The 20,029-nt window shown below is 32.8% G+C and overlaps 3 protein-coding genes across 3 annotated transcripts; 2 read left to right on the forward strand and 1 right to left on the reverse strand.

Annotated features, from left to right (window-relative positions):
• Positions 1 to 6,379: 6,379 nt before the first annotated feature.
• Positions 6,380 to 8,194, forward strand: LOC109801921 (putative glutathione S-transferase). Its single transcript, XM_020363087.3, has 2 exons — positions 6,380 to 6,993; positions 7,662 to 8,194. Exons 1-2 carry the CDS (start codon positions 6,679 to 6,681, stop codon positions 8,004 to 8,006), a joined length of 660 nt encoding a protein of 219 aa, XP_020218676.1. The 5' UTR covers positions 6,380 to 6,678; the 3' UTR covers positions 8,007 to 8,194.
• A 499-nt stretch (positions 8,195 to 8,693) lies between these two features.
• LOC109802844 (glutathione S-transferase U25-like) lies at positions 8,694 to 9,550 on the forward strand. The gene is made up of 2 exons (XM_020364246.1): positions 8,694 to 9,014; positions 9,206 to 9,550. Exons 1-2 carry the CDS (start codon positions 8,694 to 8,696, stop codon positions 9,548 to 9,550), a joined length of 666 nt encoding a protein of 221 aa, XP_020219835.1.
• A 9,036-nt stretch (positions 9,551 to 18,586) lies between these two features.
• On the reverse strand, positions 18,587 to 20,029 carry LOC145949328 (putative glutathione S-transferase). The gene is made up of 2 exons (XM_083065064.1): positions 19,608 to 20,029; positions 18,587 to 19,188 (listed from the first exon to the last, which is right to left on the reverse strand). Exons 1-2 carry the CDS (start codon positions 19,923 to 19,925, stop codon positions 18,844 to 18,846), a joined length of 663 nt encoding a protein of 220 aa, XP_082921190.1. The 5' UTR covers positions 19,926 to 20,029; the 3' UTR covers positions 18,587 to 18,843.

A 20,029-nucleotide genomic window follows, 5' to 3' on the forward strand; every position in this document is an offset into this window, starting at 1 on the left:
CTGGCCGAGGTGACCTGCTTGGATGAACTCTTCGATACGGTCCCGGAGCGTGCGACACTCCTCCATGGTGTGACCGTAGTTCTTGTGGTACCGACAGTGCTTGGACTTGTCGGCGCTGTTAGGAGTGTGACCTGGTGGTGGAAGGGCGAGTAGGTTGCTGTTGCTGGCTTCCTCCAGGATGTGGACTCTAGGTGCCTTCAGGGGAGTGTAGAAGTCATATCTCCCCCCCTCTGTTTGCCCTAGTCGACTTCTTGAACTGGCTGTCGCTGTTGACTTTGATTTTATCCTTGTGCCCTTGTTCCGGCTTCGCTGGTCCTTTTTCGCGAACCTGGTCACAGAAAGCGGAGTGTTCCTCCATTTGGATGTAGCCCGCCGCGCGAGCGCGAAGTTCGTCCATGTCGCGAGGGGACTCACGACATAGGCTGTCGACGAATGGTCCGGGCTTGAGTGCCATAAGCATGGCATGCAGGGCGACCTCGGGGTTCAGATTTCTGATCTTAATCGAGGTGGCGGCGAATCGCTCCATGAACGCCCGGAGTGGTTCGTCGTCTTTTTGCTTGAGACTGGCCAGGGCGGCTGAAGTGACATGGTGAGGTCGGCTCGTCGCATACTGCGCTGTGAACCTTCTGACTAGGGTGCCGAAACTATCAATGGACTCGGCAAGCAGTTGGGTATACTAGTTGAGCGCAGCCCCCTTGAGCGAGGTTGGAAAAACCTACACAAGATAGCGTCATTGTTAGTGTAGAGGTTTACCTGCATTGTGTACAGGTCGATGTGCTCATCTGGGTCCGTCGTGCCATCATAGCGATCGAGGTGGAGAGGCTTCCACCCATGAGGGAGTGGCGTCTCCATGATGCCATCCACAAAAGGGTGGCGGCGGAAGGTTGCCTGATCCTCTGCGACATGAGTAGGGGCCTTGCTGACTTCATGGGCCGACCTGTGCGTCGGTGCATGGGACCGATGCGTGGCAGGTCGTTGAGTTGGTGCCTTGGTCGTAGTCCGAGGTTGAGAGACTGAATGTTCTTCTTCCTCGTGGTGGTTGCTCACATGAGGAGGGTGATCAGAGTGGCGTCGAGGGAGTTGAGCGCGAATACGCTCGTTCTCGGCGCGTAGCGCTGCTAGGTCGGCTTCATTAGTGGTACGCATTGCTGCTAGATCAGTGTTGTGCTTGGCACGCATGTTTTGTAGATCGGCAGCGTGTTGCTATCGCATCTGTTCGACCTGATCGATCAGCCTCCTTAATGCTGCTTCACTATCCATGGTAGTTGTATGATCTGCGTCGTCTGTTGGGCGTCTACTATGGCTTCTGGTGCAAACCATAAGCGTGGCCGATAAGAGCTGCCTTGATCGGCCCCACGGTGGGCGCCAAATGTTCTTACCGGAAATCTATTGTAGAGATGATCCTCCGAGTAAGATTGGTGAGCCTCCTTCGCTGGTACGCTTGATGCTCCAAGATGGGGGTGGTACCTGCAAAAGAGACTCCGATGCTAAAGTTAGAGTTTGTATGAGTATGAATCTTGTATATATAATGCACGTACCTTGATGTATATTAGGGTTGCGTTGGGCCTTGAGCCTGAAATTAGTTGTGATTTGATTTGGTAGAGAATCTCGCCTAGACCGAGATTCCCTGAGATCGGTTACGATCTATTTAAGTGCCGAGCTGACGCCACGTAACGCGTGTCCGAGGTCAGCTTGTGCTATGGTACCGAGCTCGGAGCTCGGCTTCAGAGTACGGATAGTACAATTATTATTTGTAAAATTGATTAGAAGGATTATATTTTTTCATACAAAGTGTCAAAGTAATATATCCTTCTATTAAAAAAAATGAAAATATACATAAAAATGTACTAGTAAAAAAATATAAAATAATAATAATTACTTAAAAAGAGAAGTTAAGATATAAAATAGAAATGTTGATTCAACATAAATTCAACTACAAATTTATCTTTTAAAGACATAACAAAAATTGGGTTTAAAAAATGACGTACCATGTTGACATATTGAGCAAGATAAGCAAGATAAGTTGGACAAGTTTATTTACTCAATATAATAAAACAAAATATAAGAAATATTTACATTATATCTACATCAAATTATAATTAGATATATATTATAAAAGTTAATAATGTAGAAATTGATAATATAATAATTAAATTTGTATTTATTATTATTATTTATTAATATTTACATTATTAAAAAATATAATATTTAATAATTTAATATATACAATAAATATTTCTTTTTATTACACTTTATTTTTTAAGTTCATTCCTGGAGTATCTACCGTTAATAGCAGTAACTAATTTCCTCACTACCTTGAAGACACCTCAAAAAATAGGATAGCTGGCTTAACGCGACTGCATACACATATATAAAAGGAAGAATACTTTTTAGATATAACGTATCATTTTATTTATATATATATTTTAACTCACCAACTTTAACGTACGATAGCATATCCCTACATCAGAACATGTATATTTGGCAACATATATCTACTTAATCCATGGTTCCAAACAAGCATAACAATGCATCAAAAAAACATATAACAATTCATACATTTTGAAAGAAGTTTCTCAAGCAGTCATGTCAGACCTGTCAGGTATCACATACATGCAGATAAAAAAATTGCAGCTTAATTTAATCTAGATCAGTAACTAATTTAATTAAAAAAATAGAAAAATGAATCAGACTATGATACTAATTAAAAGGGAAGAATTAGCCCTCAAAACACACACAATAGAATAAACTGCACCTATTTTGTATCAAAAATAGGTCCTATTTATTCCACTAAGGGACACGTTGGCTGGTGAGTCTGGCCAGCTATAATTTAAAAAAAAATTTAATTATACTTTTAATTCTTATAAAATAAGTAAATTTTAATTTTAATTTTCAAAAAATTATCTTTCATTCTCGTAAAATTTTAAACTATTATTTTTAATTTGTTATTATATAATATTTTTATCTACTTATTTATTTATTAAAAGGTTAATTGATAACATATTATATTATCTTTATGATATCATGTTAATTTATGACACTTTTAATTTTTTTTATAAATTCTTAAAATAAATATTATTTATTTACTTCAAATCATTTTTAGGACCAAAAATAATAATTTTATATTTTAGAGAGATAAAAATAAAAAAAAATATTTTACAGAAACCAAATTAAAATTCATTTATTTTATATAGATAAAAAAAATATTTTACAAATTTTAGAATGATGAAAAACAAAATCCTTTTTATAGGATAAAAAACAAAACTCATGTATTTTACATAAACTTAAAAATATATTTAAGTCTTTTTTAAAATACTAAAATTATTAAATTTATTAATAAAGGGTTTTGATTTAAAATTGTAAAATATAAATTTTTTATAATTTTTTTACCTCACTTATACTTAATTCTATGTTCTTGAATCTTGATTCTGATTCTAACGCTCCCAACAAACGAAATTGCAAATTGCAATTCTTCTTGAAGTGGTCAGAGGCAAGGCAAACACATTTGACGGACACATCAAAATCAAATACCAATCTTAGTGAAGTTTTACATTATTTAAATAATTCTTTTTTACATACATATGCATAACTGATAATTTCTCATTTTTATAATAATATAATTAGGAATAAAATCAACGAATAATACTTATTATTATTATTATTATTATTAATTATTAATTATTAATTATTGACTCAAGTATTCAAGATACACATTGTTGTATTATTTATAGCTTTTATTTTGTTTTCTCTAATTTTATACTAAAATAATAATAAAATCTAAAAAAATATAGATATTTTTTATTTAAAGTTTGATGTGAATATATTTATTGAAGAATTTTTATTATTATTTTTTTTGTAGTTGGCCTCTTATCTTACAAGTATGGCTCCGTCCTATGATTTTTTGAACACTAGTTGTTCATTCATAAACTAACTAGAATATTAGATTATTCAAATATTCACAAAACCTAATCAGGCACTTGTCACCCACACAAACAAAAATCAAAATTGTAATTCATTTGATTGTCTAAGTTTTAAATTATTTTTAAATAAAAAGTAAATCAAAAGAATCACCACTTTTCAATATTGTAACCAAAAGAGTTGATGTAATTGCTTACATCATACATAAAAGTTGATTTCTTAAATTCTTATATCGTTACGGTTGATTTCTTAAACTAATTAAAGGTGCGTGTTCTCTATTGAAAATAAAGAAATAAAAATATATAATTTGCTTTCATATAGCAAAGGAAGAAGAAAAATAAATAAGGAGAAAATTAATAAAAGGAAAATACAATATACAATTTGGTTAAAGAAAAAAAAAACGATTGTGATAAATGAGATAAAAGACACTATAATAAAGGGTAATTATAATTATATATCATTGTTTAGTGAATGAGATATATGAAATTGAAAGACACATATATAGTGTATGTTTCAGAATATATCCAAAAGTTTATAAATATATTTTTCTATAAATTAATTAAGATAATTTATAGTTTATAAATTATTATTATTTTTGTCTTTTTACTATTAATTTATTTGATTTTTCAATTTAAAAATTATTTTATCTACATATTAGTTTTCTTATCCTCTTTATTAAATAAATAAATAAATATATCATTTTATTAATCAATTATTAGTTAATCATATCAAACACTTCCAATTAATTAACTTCCAACTTCTTATCTTATAATTTATAATTTATAACTTATAAGCTTTCAAATATCTTATAAGTTAATTTTACCAATCATACACATAACACATTTATCAAATACACTGTGCATCCCGTAATAAGAGACAAATTTTATAAAAATGGACTTATTATTGTTACAAAATTTGTTCACATTTTACACAAATTAAGAAAAAAAATAATAAATATATAAGAGAAAATAGTAATTTTACGAAACTAATCTCATAATTAATTTTATTTGTTAGAAATAATGAAACACAATAATATGTATATATGAATATTATGAAAGGTATATATATATATATATATATATATATATATATATATATATATAATAATTAATACTATATTAAAAAATAATATGACAGCTTATTTTTTTCTTAAAACATGAAACATATTATTGGATGGAGGAATCACATCCTAAAACCTAAAATTTTAAGTATAATAAAAACTAAATCAAAAATCAACATACATATAAAGACTAGCCCCTTGTTTAGTTGGTGACAAATTAGTGAAAAATAAAAGAAAAAAGTAGAAATGAAAAGGTGAAAATGATCAATAGATGGTTTGATTGATGAGAAATGAAGAGAAAAAATTGAAAATTGGTGAACCATCCCTTTTATTCCGGCACAAGACTAAGGCTCAGAGATGGTAGAAGTTTAATTCACGTTTTGTGGCGACTTTTTTTTTTTGTATTTATTTATGATCAAATTGGCAATTTCTTGACCGCAATCATATTTGAAATATTTTTCTTTAAATTTGATGGGAGTCTCTAAACTGTTACAATTATTATAATTAATTACAAAAATATATAATCAATTAAAATTTGTTGCTGCAAATGTAAATTCCATAAAAATTTATTTTCACCATAAACTAATACATTATTTATTTATTTATTTTGTATTTCTCTCTTTTATATTTCTTCTAAGTTTCTCTTAAATTAAACAATCAAATTTTCATTTTATATCTACTCATATATTTCTCTTGTTATTTTTTATTTTATTTTATTTTTCACCTATTTCTTTTCTCTTTACATAATAACACATCCTAAATAGTTAATTAAACATAAAAGAAAAAAAAAACAAATTTTAATGATATCCAAAAAAAAATACCTATAACAATATATAAAGAGATATTCTATTTTTGTGTCCATTTTTTTTAAAATAATTATACTCTTATATTTATATTATATTTTTTCATTAATATATACAAATAAAAAAATAATGTATATACAAAATAATAAATACTTTTTAAAAATCTATAATAATATATAAAAGAAATATTCATTTTAATGTCTATTTTTAAAGACAATTATTTCTATATATTTATATTATATTTTTTATCAATATATATTTAAAGATAAAATAGAAAAAAACAATAACTATTTTTTCAAAAATAATAACTATCCATTTATTTATTTATTTTACAGAAATGACTTTTTCATTGACAGTACTTCAATAAATGCTATGCAGTATGCACAATCCAATTACGTACAGTGCTTACTTAATCCGTAACACGTGATGGGGAGTGAGAAAAATTGTTGTACGATCCAAGACGACAGTGTCTCGATCAAATTTTGAATGACACGTTATAAACTATATTTGGTTAATCGAAAATATATGTTCACGTGTCCGATTAACCGAGACTTCGTAATTTCGGATCTAGTAGGGGTAGGGACACCAGCTTCCATCACATATTCATGGTGCTAAAACTTTCAAATCCATCTGTAGAAAGCCAATATATGAAAATAACACCAGACAAAATCCTATAGCATGCTACTGTGTGAACCAAAAAGAGTGATCATGAGTAATATATATTTGGAGTTAAACTAGAAGATTATTTGATTATGCTATCAGAGATAGTTAATCAAAATTCCAAAACTCACTTTAGTCACTAACTATAAACATGTATGCCTTAGAATTCTTTTGCACTGCAAATCATTTTTCTACTTGAATCTTCATCATCATTCTTGGTTCTCCTTTAACTCAACCATGGCAGATGAGGTGATTCTGCTAGATTTCTGGCCAAGTCCTTTTGGGATGAGGGTCAGAATAGCCCTTGCTGAAAAGGGCATCAAGTATGAGTACAAAGAAGAGGACTTGAGGAACAAGAGCCCTATGCTCCTTCAAATGAACCCGGTTCACAAGAAAATCCCGGTTCTCATCCACAATGGCAACCCCATTTGTGAATCTCTCATCGCTGTTCAGTACATTGACGAGGTTTGGAATGACAAAAATCCCTTGTTGCCTTCTGATCCCTACAAGAGATCTCAGGCTAGATTCTGGGCTGACTATGTTGACAAGAAGGTAACCTTTTTTGCTTCATTGCAGTGATTGTTGCTTGTGATTCCCTTACCATTGTTTTTATTATATGTTTTTCGCATGAAATTTTGTAAATTGGTTGATTTATTACCATTTTGCTGCCTATTATTATTTCTAACCCATTTTGGATGTAATCTAGAATATGGTATGCATGCAAAATGTAAGGAAGATGGTCCCCAATTTGGATAAAAAAAAATAGCTACTCTCTTTAGACCCCTTTTTTGTCCAAGATTCTCCACTAATGTGGTTCAGTTACTTTTCCTGTTTTAAAGTTTTGTTTTGTTGCCTTTTCTTGGTAATTATTCCTCTACCTATGTCACCAACGCAGCAAACAAAAAGTATATTTGAATATCTTCATGAGTTTAATGGTGATACAATATTAATATAAAAAAAATTACATAAACAATCAATAAAAAAATAATATATGATTTCTATGACTTTTAATATAATTATCATAAAAGTGAATAAATTTATCATTCATGAGGATTGTGATTTGAAGACCATGTTTAAATCCTATTTTTATTGGTGGCTCTTATGTATCATGTGCCTTTTGATATTATTATGGTAGGCATTAGTGTGTTGATTACTTGTGACCATTTTCTCATTCTTACATTTTATGATCTAATTGAGTGTTAATTCTGAATGTGGAATAGATATATGATCTTGGAAGGAAGATTTGGACATCAAAAGGAGAAGAAAGAGAAGGTGCCAAGAAGGAGTTCATAGAAGTCCTTAAATTGTTGGAGGAACAGCTGGGAGACAAGACTTACTTTGGAGGAGACAAACTTGGTTTTGTGGATATAGCACTTGTTCCATTCTACACTTGGTTTAAAGCTTTAGAGACTTTTGGCACCCTCAACATAAACAGTGAGTGCCCCAAGTTTGTTGCTTGGGCCAATAGGTGCATGCAGAAAGAGAGCGTTTCTAAGTCTCTTCCCGATCAGAATCAGGTTTTTGACTTCATTGCGGATGTAAAAAAGAAGTTAGGCATTGAGTAGGTTGGAGCTTGTTGGCACTTGTCTTCCATTGGTCGTTTCTAAACCTTTCAACTAAATAATATTTGTGTAATAAAAGGCACTTGGATGTGCCAAGTTCATGCTTTCTGTAGGAGTGTGTAGCTTTTCAAAACTTAAAAGTAACTTTCATGTGTTTGTTGGTTTTGTAATTGAGTTTTTCTTTATTATCATATACTTGAGTCACTGGATGGATGATAGGGTCTGTACTAGGAAAGTAAGGAAACTAACCATTTACGTCACTGTTATTGCTTTGTTTGTTAAATGGGAATATAATTAGAAATGAATTAAGAAACAAACTTGTGAGTTCACAACTTCGTGATTTGTAACATCCTGATTGTTCCATACTTCTTTGACCTGTGATTACTACTAATATTATCACTTCAGGCTAATCATCAAAAAGAGACTTGTTCTTTTAATTACTGTTACCAAACCAATGTTTCAATTGCCGTCTAAATCAGGTGCTGTTATCAAGAAATGACACGCAGATGAAAAAATATGCATAGAAGCATCCGTGAATGTGATAGTGACTTTTCTTTTGGTGGATAGTTAATTGTCAGATCACATTTCAAGCCAACTCCACATTCTCTGCAAGTTGTCTCACAGACTCCTTTGCCGCTCACTTTTGGTTCCATCATTAGTTTTCTTACATTGGAGTCTTGTTTCTCATAAATGGGAGATGAGGTGATTCTATTGAATTTCTGGTTAAGCCCTTATGGGATGAGGGTCCGGATTGCACTAGAGGAAAAGGGCATAAAGTTTGATAATAGAGAAGAGGACTTAAGCCACAAGAGCCCTTTGCTTCTGCAAATGAACCCAGTTCATAAGAAAATTCCGGTTCTCATTCACAATGGCAAACCAATTTGTGAATCACTCATTGTTGTTGAGTATATATATATTGATGAGGTTTGGAATGATAAGTCTCCCTTGTTGCCTTCTGATCCTTATCAGAGATCACAAGCTAGATTCTGGGCTAACTATGTTGACACCAAGGTACTTTACTCTCTCTGGTGCTTCATTATGATGATTATGATTGATCATCACTGTTTTTGTTTTCCTATCATTTTATCAAGAGCAAGTTATACTCAACCCTTGTGATTTCTTCGAAATTCGCACAACCCCTCTAACTCTTTTTTCTCTGCAATAACCATCTTAATTTTTCAATGACATCCACTGTGAAATAGATGTATGAGATTGCCTCGATGATTTGGAGAAGTGAAGGAGAAGAGAAAGAAGCTGCCAAGGAAGAATTCTTGGAAGGTGTACAGTTATTGAAAGAACAACTGGGGGACAAGCCTTATTTTGGTGGAGACAACCTTGGCCTTGTGGATGTTGCACTTATTCCTTTCATATGTTATTATCATAACTATAATATATGTGACAATTTCATCAACGAGGCACGGTGCCCCAAAATCATTGCTTGGTCCAAGAGGTGCACTCTAAAACAGACTGTGTCCAAGTTATTTCCCGAGGAAAAGAGGGCCAAAGAGTTTGTTTCGCAAAAGAGAAAGGATTTGAAGAATGAGTAGATTATGCGAGACCTTTACTACCCCAACACATATATAATATAATTTAATTAAGAAGAATAAATTTTCAAAGGGTTCGTAAAAGGGTTCACATAAAATTTCAAAACTGTTCTTTCTTCAATATAAGAAAATGACTGTAAAATAAAACTTGAAAGGTAAAATTTTAGAGTTTACAATTTTAAAATCATTTATTACAATACCAAATCCATATAAATATTCTGTCCTAGAAATCCTCTGCCCCGATGTCACACTATCAGAGCATTCCCATAATTTAACTGTTGGCATTCTAGATGTCACTCGTAGCCGAATCTTCTTCACCTAAAATATCCACAGTTTATACGGTGAGAATAGAAAATATCTATATGCAAAGTACATACAAACACATCACAATATAATCTCATCATAATTCATTATTTAATAATATATATATATATATATATATATCAATCATTCATCATCTTCACATCTCAATTCACATTTAACATATCTCATTTCACATACATATCTCAATCCATCATAATCCATACCAATTATACAATTTACAACATCATTTCCATATTCATAATTCATGTCAATCTTACAATTAAAAATATCATTTCCACATCCATAATTCATACCAATCTTACAATTAACAATATCATTTCCACATCCATAATTCACACCAATCTTACAATTAACACTATGCCAAGACCTCGCCACATCTGACACAAGTGATACAGGTTAATTGCCTCCCACACCAAACCAGGGTCACGCCCTCCCTGTAGCATCACTTACCCAGGGGCCGTGCCATCCCTAGTCATTAAGGAGTACGCTCGTCCCTGAAGCATCACCTACCCAGGGTTCGTATCATCCCTGATCATCCGGGAGTACACTCGTCCCTGAAACATCAACTACCAGGGTTCGTATCATCCTTGATCCTTTAGTGTGAGGAACCACAATCAAATTACAATCCATACAGTCTCTTGCAATTAACCTTATGTCAGGGCTGTCATAATCGACATAAGTGGTGTGTGTTAACTGTCTTACTCATCCCACACCATGCTAGGGTCACGCCCTCCCTGTACCACCACTTACCCAGGGGCCGTGCCATCCCTAGTCACTGATGTGAGGCACCACAATCACAATCATAATCACATCCATACAACATCTCATCTCATAATTCAAATTCACATCAAGATCATTCATTCTTGTCAATCAATACAATAATAACATTCATAAATTAATATAATTTTAACACCAACAGTGAAACCCCCAATTGTTCCAAAACCTAACTCACAGGCACTTTTCTACAGTTTCGTTCTCCCTCTCAGATCATCATTCTTACAAATTAAATATGTATTTCTAATTCTCAACACATATAAAATGTAATGGTATAATTAATTTCTCAAACAGAAATATTTCAATTTTCCCAAAACCTAGATTACAGGCACTTTTCTATAATTTCGTTCTCTCTCCCAGAGAATCATTTTTACAAATAAATCATACATTCATAATCCTAAATTCATATAGAATCACATAAAACCAAGAAGTATCTAAACAGAAATAATTATAAAATTAGGGTTCTTCCTCTACCCAACTCTACATATAAATAATTCCCTTTTCCCCCGTACTTGGATAAATAGAAACTCGGACAGAACCTCCTCCTCTTTTTCCTTAAACAAGGATCGGAACTAAAACTGGAGCAGAACCTCATCCTCTGAGTTCCTCTTGGTCTTCAGAGAGAAGAAGAGGAACGAAAGAGAGAATAGAAGAGAAGAGAGAGTGAGAATGAGAGGTGTGTAGAAATGAGAGGATTTGAGGCCTATTTATAGGATTTTTCGCCCACCTACCACTACGGCCCGTTCCAAAATCAGAACGGCCCGTTCTGGGCCCTTCAAACCTACGTAAATTTTTCAATTGGAACGGCCCGTTCTCAAACCTAGCAGAACGGCCCGTTCTGCTTCCAGAACGACTCGTTCTCCAGACCAGAACGGCCCGTTCTCCCATCAGAACGGCCCGTTCTGCTTCTACAATTTTGGCCATACTCACTATTCCAGAACGGCCCGTTTCAAAATTGAAACGGCCCGTTCTGGGCCACGAATTGGGCCTTTGGCCCACGAAAAATGGGCTGTTACAATACTCCCCTCCTTTAAGAAATTTCGTCCCCGAAATTTTTGTAATGATAGACTTCTCTCTTCTTACTTTCTAATCCTTATGCAACCTCACTACCTTACTGATATACAACTCTATCAATTTTATCAAAGGATTTCTAAGGGTAAGACATGTAAACTTGGCGAGTCTATCCACTAAAACACAAATACAATCAATCTCTTAAGCGTCTTAGACAAACCTACCACTAAGGTCTATCCACTCACCATCTCACTTCCAAAATGGAACGTCTAAGTGCTAAAAAATTCTTAAAGATTTCTAGTATGCTAACCACACGTATACAATTGCTTTACTCCTTTCTTCATCTTAGGTCACTACACTTCCGCTGTGCTACTCTGATACATCGTAGTAGCTCTTAAATGAATGCTAAGAGTACTCTTACGTTCTTTTTCTAAGATCATCTTTGTTTTTTTTTTTGTTTTTTTTTTAATTCAAGGTTACTAAGCACCCAAATTTGCTCTTGCACTTCAAAACAATGTCGATTTCTATTCAAAAAAATGGTTATCTATACTTCTACCAATCTTCTCCATTTGATTCCCTAAGAAAGGATCTGACTCCTAGGCTTCTCTAATCTCATCCGTTAATTCACTAGTCACTTTCAACATAATCAATTCAATGCTCCCAAGGATAATCTCATACACCAAGCATAAGTCTTTAAATTCTTCAATCAAATCTAATCCTTAAATCATCAAGAATGATATATCAGAGGTTATCATAATCAAGGCATCTGCCACAATATTAGTTTTACTTCTATGATCATTTCTAAAGATCAAGTACCTAAGCATAAGTACACTCGGTATTCATATCAGATCTCTAATTTCACCACTCCATCTACACCCAAGTCATACTCTTATTCATCTCCTTATCCCATAGCCTCATATCTTGTCACCAAAATTTTTCTTCTCTAATTTCCTTCAACAATCCATTCGTTACTCAAGTCATACTTAGTCTCACACTACTAAGGGTAACCTTATAAGCCAAACTTAAGTCTCTAATTTGAGCCAAAAAGATTCATCTCTCTAATCATAAGGGAAGATAAATATAAATGTTTCCTACACAAAACATCGATCACCACAATGGCTTTAGCCAAATAATAAATAAGATCAAAATCTTATTCCTTAAGAAATTCCAACTATCTCTTCTGTCACGTAATTAACTCCTTCAGTCAACAGATAATTAAGGCTCTAACGATCAATAAATATCTCAAGCTTAGAATCATATACATGTCTCCAAATCTTAGTATAAATATTAAAGCTGCTAACTCAAGGTCATGGATAAGAAAATTTCTCTCATGAATCATAACCTACTACCTTTCCTTCTTGCCACAACACTCCTCCCAAACCTATCTTTAGAAGCATAACTATATATCACAAAAGTCTTATTAAAACCTAGTAGTATTAACACTAGTCAATCTTTCCTAAAGAGTTTGAAAACTACCTTCGCATTTGTTATCCCATACAAAGGCAACTCTTTTCCTAGTCAATCCAGTCAAAGGTGATAGTAAGCGACCCAGAGGAGTAAGCGACAAAATACTTTGGGTAGTTAAAAATAAACATAGGTCTAGGAATTCCTGATATAGATTAACCTTTCGAACTACTGCTGATTACAAGGGTAAGCAAGAGACAACCTGGTGGACTGAAACATCTTAATAACCAGAGGAAAGAATGCAAAAGTGATTCCCGTAGTGAGAGCAGTTTAAACCATGAACAACTATCTTAAAAATTTTACTCAATAAATTTCTTATAAACTATCCCAATAAAACTCCCAATTTTACTAGTTGACTGAGATATCTCTCACTTAAGCACAACTTCTACCTTAGGCAGATTTACGTTATACCTCCGCCAGAAATTACATGGCCTAGAACACTCACCTCATACAATCAAAATTCATACTTAGATAATCTAGCCTAAATCTATCTTGAATATATCTTCACACTTACTCTAATATGATGATATCAATCCTAAGGTCAAAACCTCTTATTAACACACAAACATCCACTAATTGATCGATAATATCCTCATACATGCATATCAGATCATATTAGAATACCTCTTTCACATATATCATCCCTAAGCATGCAAGAATTGATCATCTTTTACACCATATTTCATGTACATGAATCATCTTTATCACATAGCATCATATCATTTTAATTAACCTTTCAATGACAAAACCTCAAAACATCACCAAATCTATTTTTATCCTTGCTATGCCTAACATCTCAAAACATCATGACAGCATATATCTACCTGACACATAGAGTTACACCCATCCAAATGATCTCAAACCTATCTCAAACGAAAGCTAAGTGAATAAACTACAACTCTTATGAAGACATAAGATTCCAAAAAAATCACCTTCTTAGCTAAAAATTCAAAAATTACTTCAAGTATATTCAGCTCTTACAACTAAACTTCTGATCACCAAAACCGTCATAACTAAAGTTATAAACCTCCGTTTTATCTTATTCCAGTTCCATTGGAAAGATAATATCCAAAGCCACAACTTTCATGAAGACCACAAAATCTGATTCTGTCAATATGATACTCATACTGGCACAACGAAATCTCAACGAAAAATATTCCCCATATCATACAGCAATAGTGTACTAACATTTCATACAATACCTCAACCATTCCAAACTCACTTCTTTCCACCTTAAACTCATATTCAAGCTTTCCATTACAATCCAAAACAGTTCACATATTCAGTGTAAAGGACTTAGAGAATAAAATTCACATGTTACCTAAACCATAAAAGGTTAACATGCAAGTACCAACACTCAAAGAAATTACCAACGTTCCAATCTCTCAACAAAATATCAAAACTCCAATTCTCAGATACAATCTCCTTGGATTCAATCGCAATCACTATAGATTCTAGAAATTCCAATAACCGTAAACTTTCGACAAATTAATGTCCACTCAAATCCAAGATTCCAATTTTCTAGTTGATTAGCAAGGCTTCGTCCACTACTACTGGCACGTATGCTCGCAATACGAGTGACACTACTCAACCACTACCTCTCTCGTAAGAAAGAAGTATCAAAACAATTAAGCAATCATGAATAGCATCAACTAAGCAATATCATGTCTTTCAACTAAATTCTAAAAAGCAATACACAACTAAGCACAAGACTAACATCATCAGGGAAACGTCATCATTATCCTTCTCAAAACATTGTTAGAGTACACACAATTAAATAGCAACCAACAAAATCAATCATCATACTAGCACATCAATAAATTTCATATTCAATTCATTCTATCATCCATCTACCAAACAAGCATAGTAGACTCATAACTCACGGTCGATTGGATCGACCTGCTCTGATACCACTAAATGTGACACCCTTACTACCCCAACACATATATAATATAATTTAATTAAGAAGAATAAACTTTCAAAGGGTTCGTAAAAGGGTTCACATAAAACTTCAAAACTGTTTTTTCTTCAATATAAGAAAATGACTGAAAAATAAAACTTGAAAGGTAAAATTTTAGAGTTTACAATTTTAAAATCATTTATTACAATACCAAATCCATATAAATATTCTGTCCTAGAAATCCTCTGCCCCGATGTCACACTATCAAAGCATTTCCATAATTTAACTGTTGGCATTCTAGATGCCACTCATAGCCGGATCTTCTTCACCTAAAATATCCACAGTTTATACGGTGAGAATAGAAAATATCTATATGCAAAGTACATACAAACACATCACAATATAATCTCATCATAATTCATTATTTAATAATATATATATATATATATATATATATATATATATATATATCAATCATTCATCATCTTCACATCTCAATTCACATTTAACATATCTCATTTCACATACATATCTCAATCCATCATAATACATACCAATTATACAATTTACAACATCATTTCCATATTCATAATTCATGTCAATCTTACAATTAACAATATCATTTCCACATCCATAATTCACACCAATCTTACAATTAACAATATCATTTCCACATCCATAATTCACACCAATCTTACAATTAACACTATGCCAAGACCTCGCCACATCTGACACAAGTGATATAGGTTAATTGCCTCCCACACCAAACCAGGGTCACGCCCTCCCTGTAGCATCACTTACCCAGGGGCCGTGCCATCCCTAGTCATTAAGGAGTACGCTCGTCCCTGAAGCATCACCTACCCAGGGTTCGTATCATCCCTGATCATCCGGGAGTACGCTCGTCCCTGAAACATCAACTACCAGGGTTCGTATCATCCTTGATCCTTTAATGTGAGGAACCACAATCAAATTACAATCCATACAGTCTCTTGCAATTAACCCTATGCCAGGGCTGCCATAATCGACATAAGTGGTGTGTGTTAACTGTCTTACTCATCCCACACCATGCTAGGGTCACGCCCTCCCTGTACCACCACTTACCCAGGGGCCGTGTCATCCTTAGTCACTGATGTGAGGCACCACAATCACAATCATAATCACATCCATACAACATCTCATCTCATAATTCAAATTCACATCAAGATCATTCATTCTTGTCAATCAATACAATAATAACATTCATAAATTAATATAATTTTAACACCAACAGTGAAACCCCCAATTGTTCCAAAACCTAACTCACAGATACTTTTCTACAGTTTCGTTCTCCCTCTCAGATCATCATTCTTACAAATTAAATATGTATTTCTAATCCTCAACACATATAAAATGTAATGGTATAATTAAATATTTCTCAAACAGAAATATTTCAATTTTCCCAAAACCTAGATTACAGGCACTTTTCTATAATTTCATTCTCTCTCCCAGAGAATCATTTTTACAAATAAATCATACATTCATAATCCTAAATTCATATAGAATCACATAAAACCAAGAAGTATCTAAACAGAAATAATTATAAAATTAGGGTTCTTCCTCTACCCAACTCTACATATAAATAATTCCCTTTTTCCCCGTACCTGGATAAATAAGAACTCGGGCAGAACCTCCTCCTCTTTTTCCTTAAACAAGGATTGGAACTAAAACTGGAGCAGAACCTCATCCTCTGAGTTCCTCTTGGTCTTCAGAGAGAAGAAGAGGAACGAAAGAGAGAACAGAAGAGAAGAGAGAGTGAGAATGAGAGGTGTGTAGAAATGAGAGGATTTGAGGCCTATTTATAGGATTTTTCGCCCACCTACCACTACGGCCCGTTCCAAAATCGGAACGGCCCGTTCTGGGCCCTTCAAACCTACGTAAATTTTTCAACTGGAACGGCCCGTTCCCAAGCCAGAACGGCCCGTTCTCAAACCCAGCAGAACGGCCCGTTCTGCTTCCAGAACGACCCGTTCTCCCATCAAAACGGCCCGTTCTGCTTCTACAATTTTGGCCATACTCACTATTCCAGAACGGCCCATTTCAAAATTGAAACGGCCCGTTCTGGGCCACGAATTGGGCCTTTGGCCCACGAAAAATGGGCTGTTACAGATTAGAGAGAGGGTGCCTATAGAAAAATATTGCTTCTATAGTTACTTGTGTGCTCTATCTTTTGAATAATGTATGGCTTTACAAAAGTGCACTTAGATGTGCCTTTGGTTTTGCTACTTATTATTTTCAATGGATATTTGTGACCCAATGCAACATGCTCTTTTATGATATTTGCGACCCAATAACATGCTCTTTTATTTCCATCAAATTATATTTTGATCTTATTGGTACAATAAAATTTATTATTAATAATAATTATTTTATGATAATAAATTAATTATTTCTATTTTATTGTCTAATAAAAATATTAATGATTAATATATAATAGTCATTAAAAATGTATTTACATTGTACCAAAATTTACTATTAATGATAATTATTTATTGAAAAAGTTTCAGTCTCACATTAACCAAAGATAAAACAATTAAAGAGCATATAAGTATAGAGTAACTCTCACCTTATAAGTTTCATATCTCTTAGGAGATTAAAGAGTATATAAGTAAGGAGTAACTCTCACCTTACAAGTCCTACATCTCTTAATAAGAAATAAGATAATTAAAGAGTATGTAAGCTAAGAATCATTTCTCAAAGAAAAATTCGAGTCTCACTCCTAAAAATAAGAAAATTAAATAATATATAAGTAGAGAACAACTCTCATCTTACAAAAATCTGAGTGACAATAACAAAAGAATATTAAATGAAAATGCCACAAAAACCTATATGTTTTACTGACATACAATGACTAATGAAGAAATACTAATAAAATATTTTGCAACCATTTTTATTGCCATTAAAAATAATACTAAATGTCACTAAAAATCCATTTTACATATATAAAAGGGTTATAATAACACTGGTGTAACTTTTACTAAGTATTACATCGTTCAATAACTTTATATTAAATGTGAATTTCATTAAAATTAAACAACAACTTGAAAGTAATCAAAACGTTCATATTTTAGTATATTTTAAAATATATATATATTTATTACATCAATTTTGTTTTATAAAAATGAAAGTATCAAATCATCTTAGATTAATATAAAATTTTGTATATATGATCTAAGAGTAAAGAACTATCAATCTAACGGTTGAATTTACAAAATTCACATTTAATATAAATTTATTGAGTGATACAATACTTAGTAAAAGTTACACTCAATCAGATTATTCACCATTATTACACTCAAAAGTATGTAAGTAGAGAGAAATTTTCACCTTGCAAGTCCCACCATATCTCTTAAGAGATAAGATAAATAAAAAAATAAGAAAAAAATTCAAGTCTTACATCGACTATCAGAGAACAACTCTTACCTTGTAAGTCCCACATCTCTTAGGAGATAAGATAATTAAAAATAATAATAATATATAAGTAGAGGACAATCATCATCTTACAAGTTCCACATTGACTAAAGATAAGGTAATTAAAGAGTATTATGAATCATTTATTAAATTTTTAATGAAAATAGAAAAAATATTAAATGCCACTAAAAATGTCATAAAAACTTTACATTTTTCCCAGTCATTATAAGGGTCTTTACCAGCATGTAAAATAATTGTCCACTAAATATTTTAGCGACACTGCATACAATGACTAATATGAAAATATTGGTAAAAAAATTTTGCAACAATTTTTATTATGACTAAAAACTATATTAAATTTTACTAAAAGTCCATTTTATTGTAGTGCTAATTTCTTTCTTAACTCCGTAGCATACTCGTGAAGCTTATACTGATCAGGAAGAGACTTAGAAACACTCTCTTTCTGCAAGCACCTCTTGACCCAAGCAATAAACTTGGGGCAGTCACTCTCTAAGTTGAGGTAGCCCAAAGTATCATAGACTTTGAACCAAGAGTAGAATGGAACAAGTGCTATGTCCACAAAACCAAGATTGTCTCCTCCAAAATAAGTATTGTCTCCTAGTTGATCCTCCAACAATTTAAGGGCTTCTATGAATTCCTTCTTGGCAATTTCTATTTCTTCTCCTTTTGATGTCCAAAACTTGCTCCAATGTTCATATATCTATTCGACATTGAGAATTAACACTAAGTTAGATCCTAAAATTTTTAAAATTAGTTCACATATACTATTTATAAAACTGAATTATAAGATGGTAATTTTTCTCACTTAAATATATTATTTTAACAATATTATTAACTAATATGAGATTTCAGACTTACCCTTTCATATAAAAAATTAGAACAATTAAAATTTTTAGAATATTTAATTTATAAATGATCCAATAATACTCAAACAATAATTAATGATAACTAAGATAAATTTTTAATATCATCTTAAAATGTGATCTTTAATCTAACTCATCTTTATATCAGTAAAATAACGGATTAAATCACATTTCTCTTTACTTAAAAATCATAATATAAAAACAATATTTAAATAATTATAAGTAACGATAGAAGTAATGAAACACATGAGGGTACCATCTTTTCAACATAGTCAACCCAGAATCTAGCCTGAGCTCTCTGGTAAGGATCAGAAGACAACAAAGGATTTCTGTCATTCCAAACCTCCTCAATGTACTGAACAGCAATGAGAGATTCACAAACGGGCTTGCCATTGTGGATGAGAACTGGGATTTTCTTGTGAACCGGGTTCATTTGGAGGAGCAGAGGACTCTTGTTACTGATCACGTCCTCTTCTTTGGACTCATACTTGATGGCCTTTTCAGCAAGGGCAATCTTGACCCTCGCCGCAAAAGGACTTGGCCAGAAATCTAGCAGAACAATCTCATCTGCCATGGTTGAGTTAAAGGAGAGCAAAGAAAGAAGGATAAGAAGTTTGATATAGAAAAATGATTTGTGGTGCGAATGAATGTTAAGACCAGCTTATTTGTAGCGAGTTT

The sequence above is a fragment of the Cajanus cajan genome, chromosome 10 (genome assembly GCF_000230855.2).
Source record: "Cajanus cajan strain Asha chromosome 10, NIPB_CcT2T_4, whole genome shotgun sequence".
NCBI lineage: Eukaryota > Viridiplantae > Streptophyta > Magnoliopsida > Fabales > Fabaceae > Cajanus > Cajanus cajan.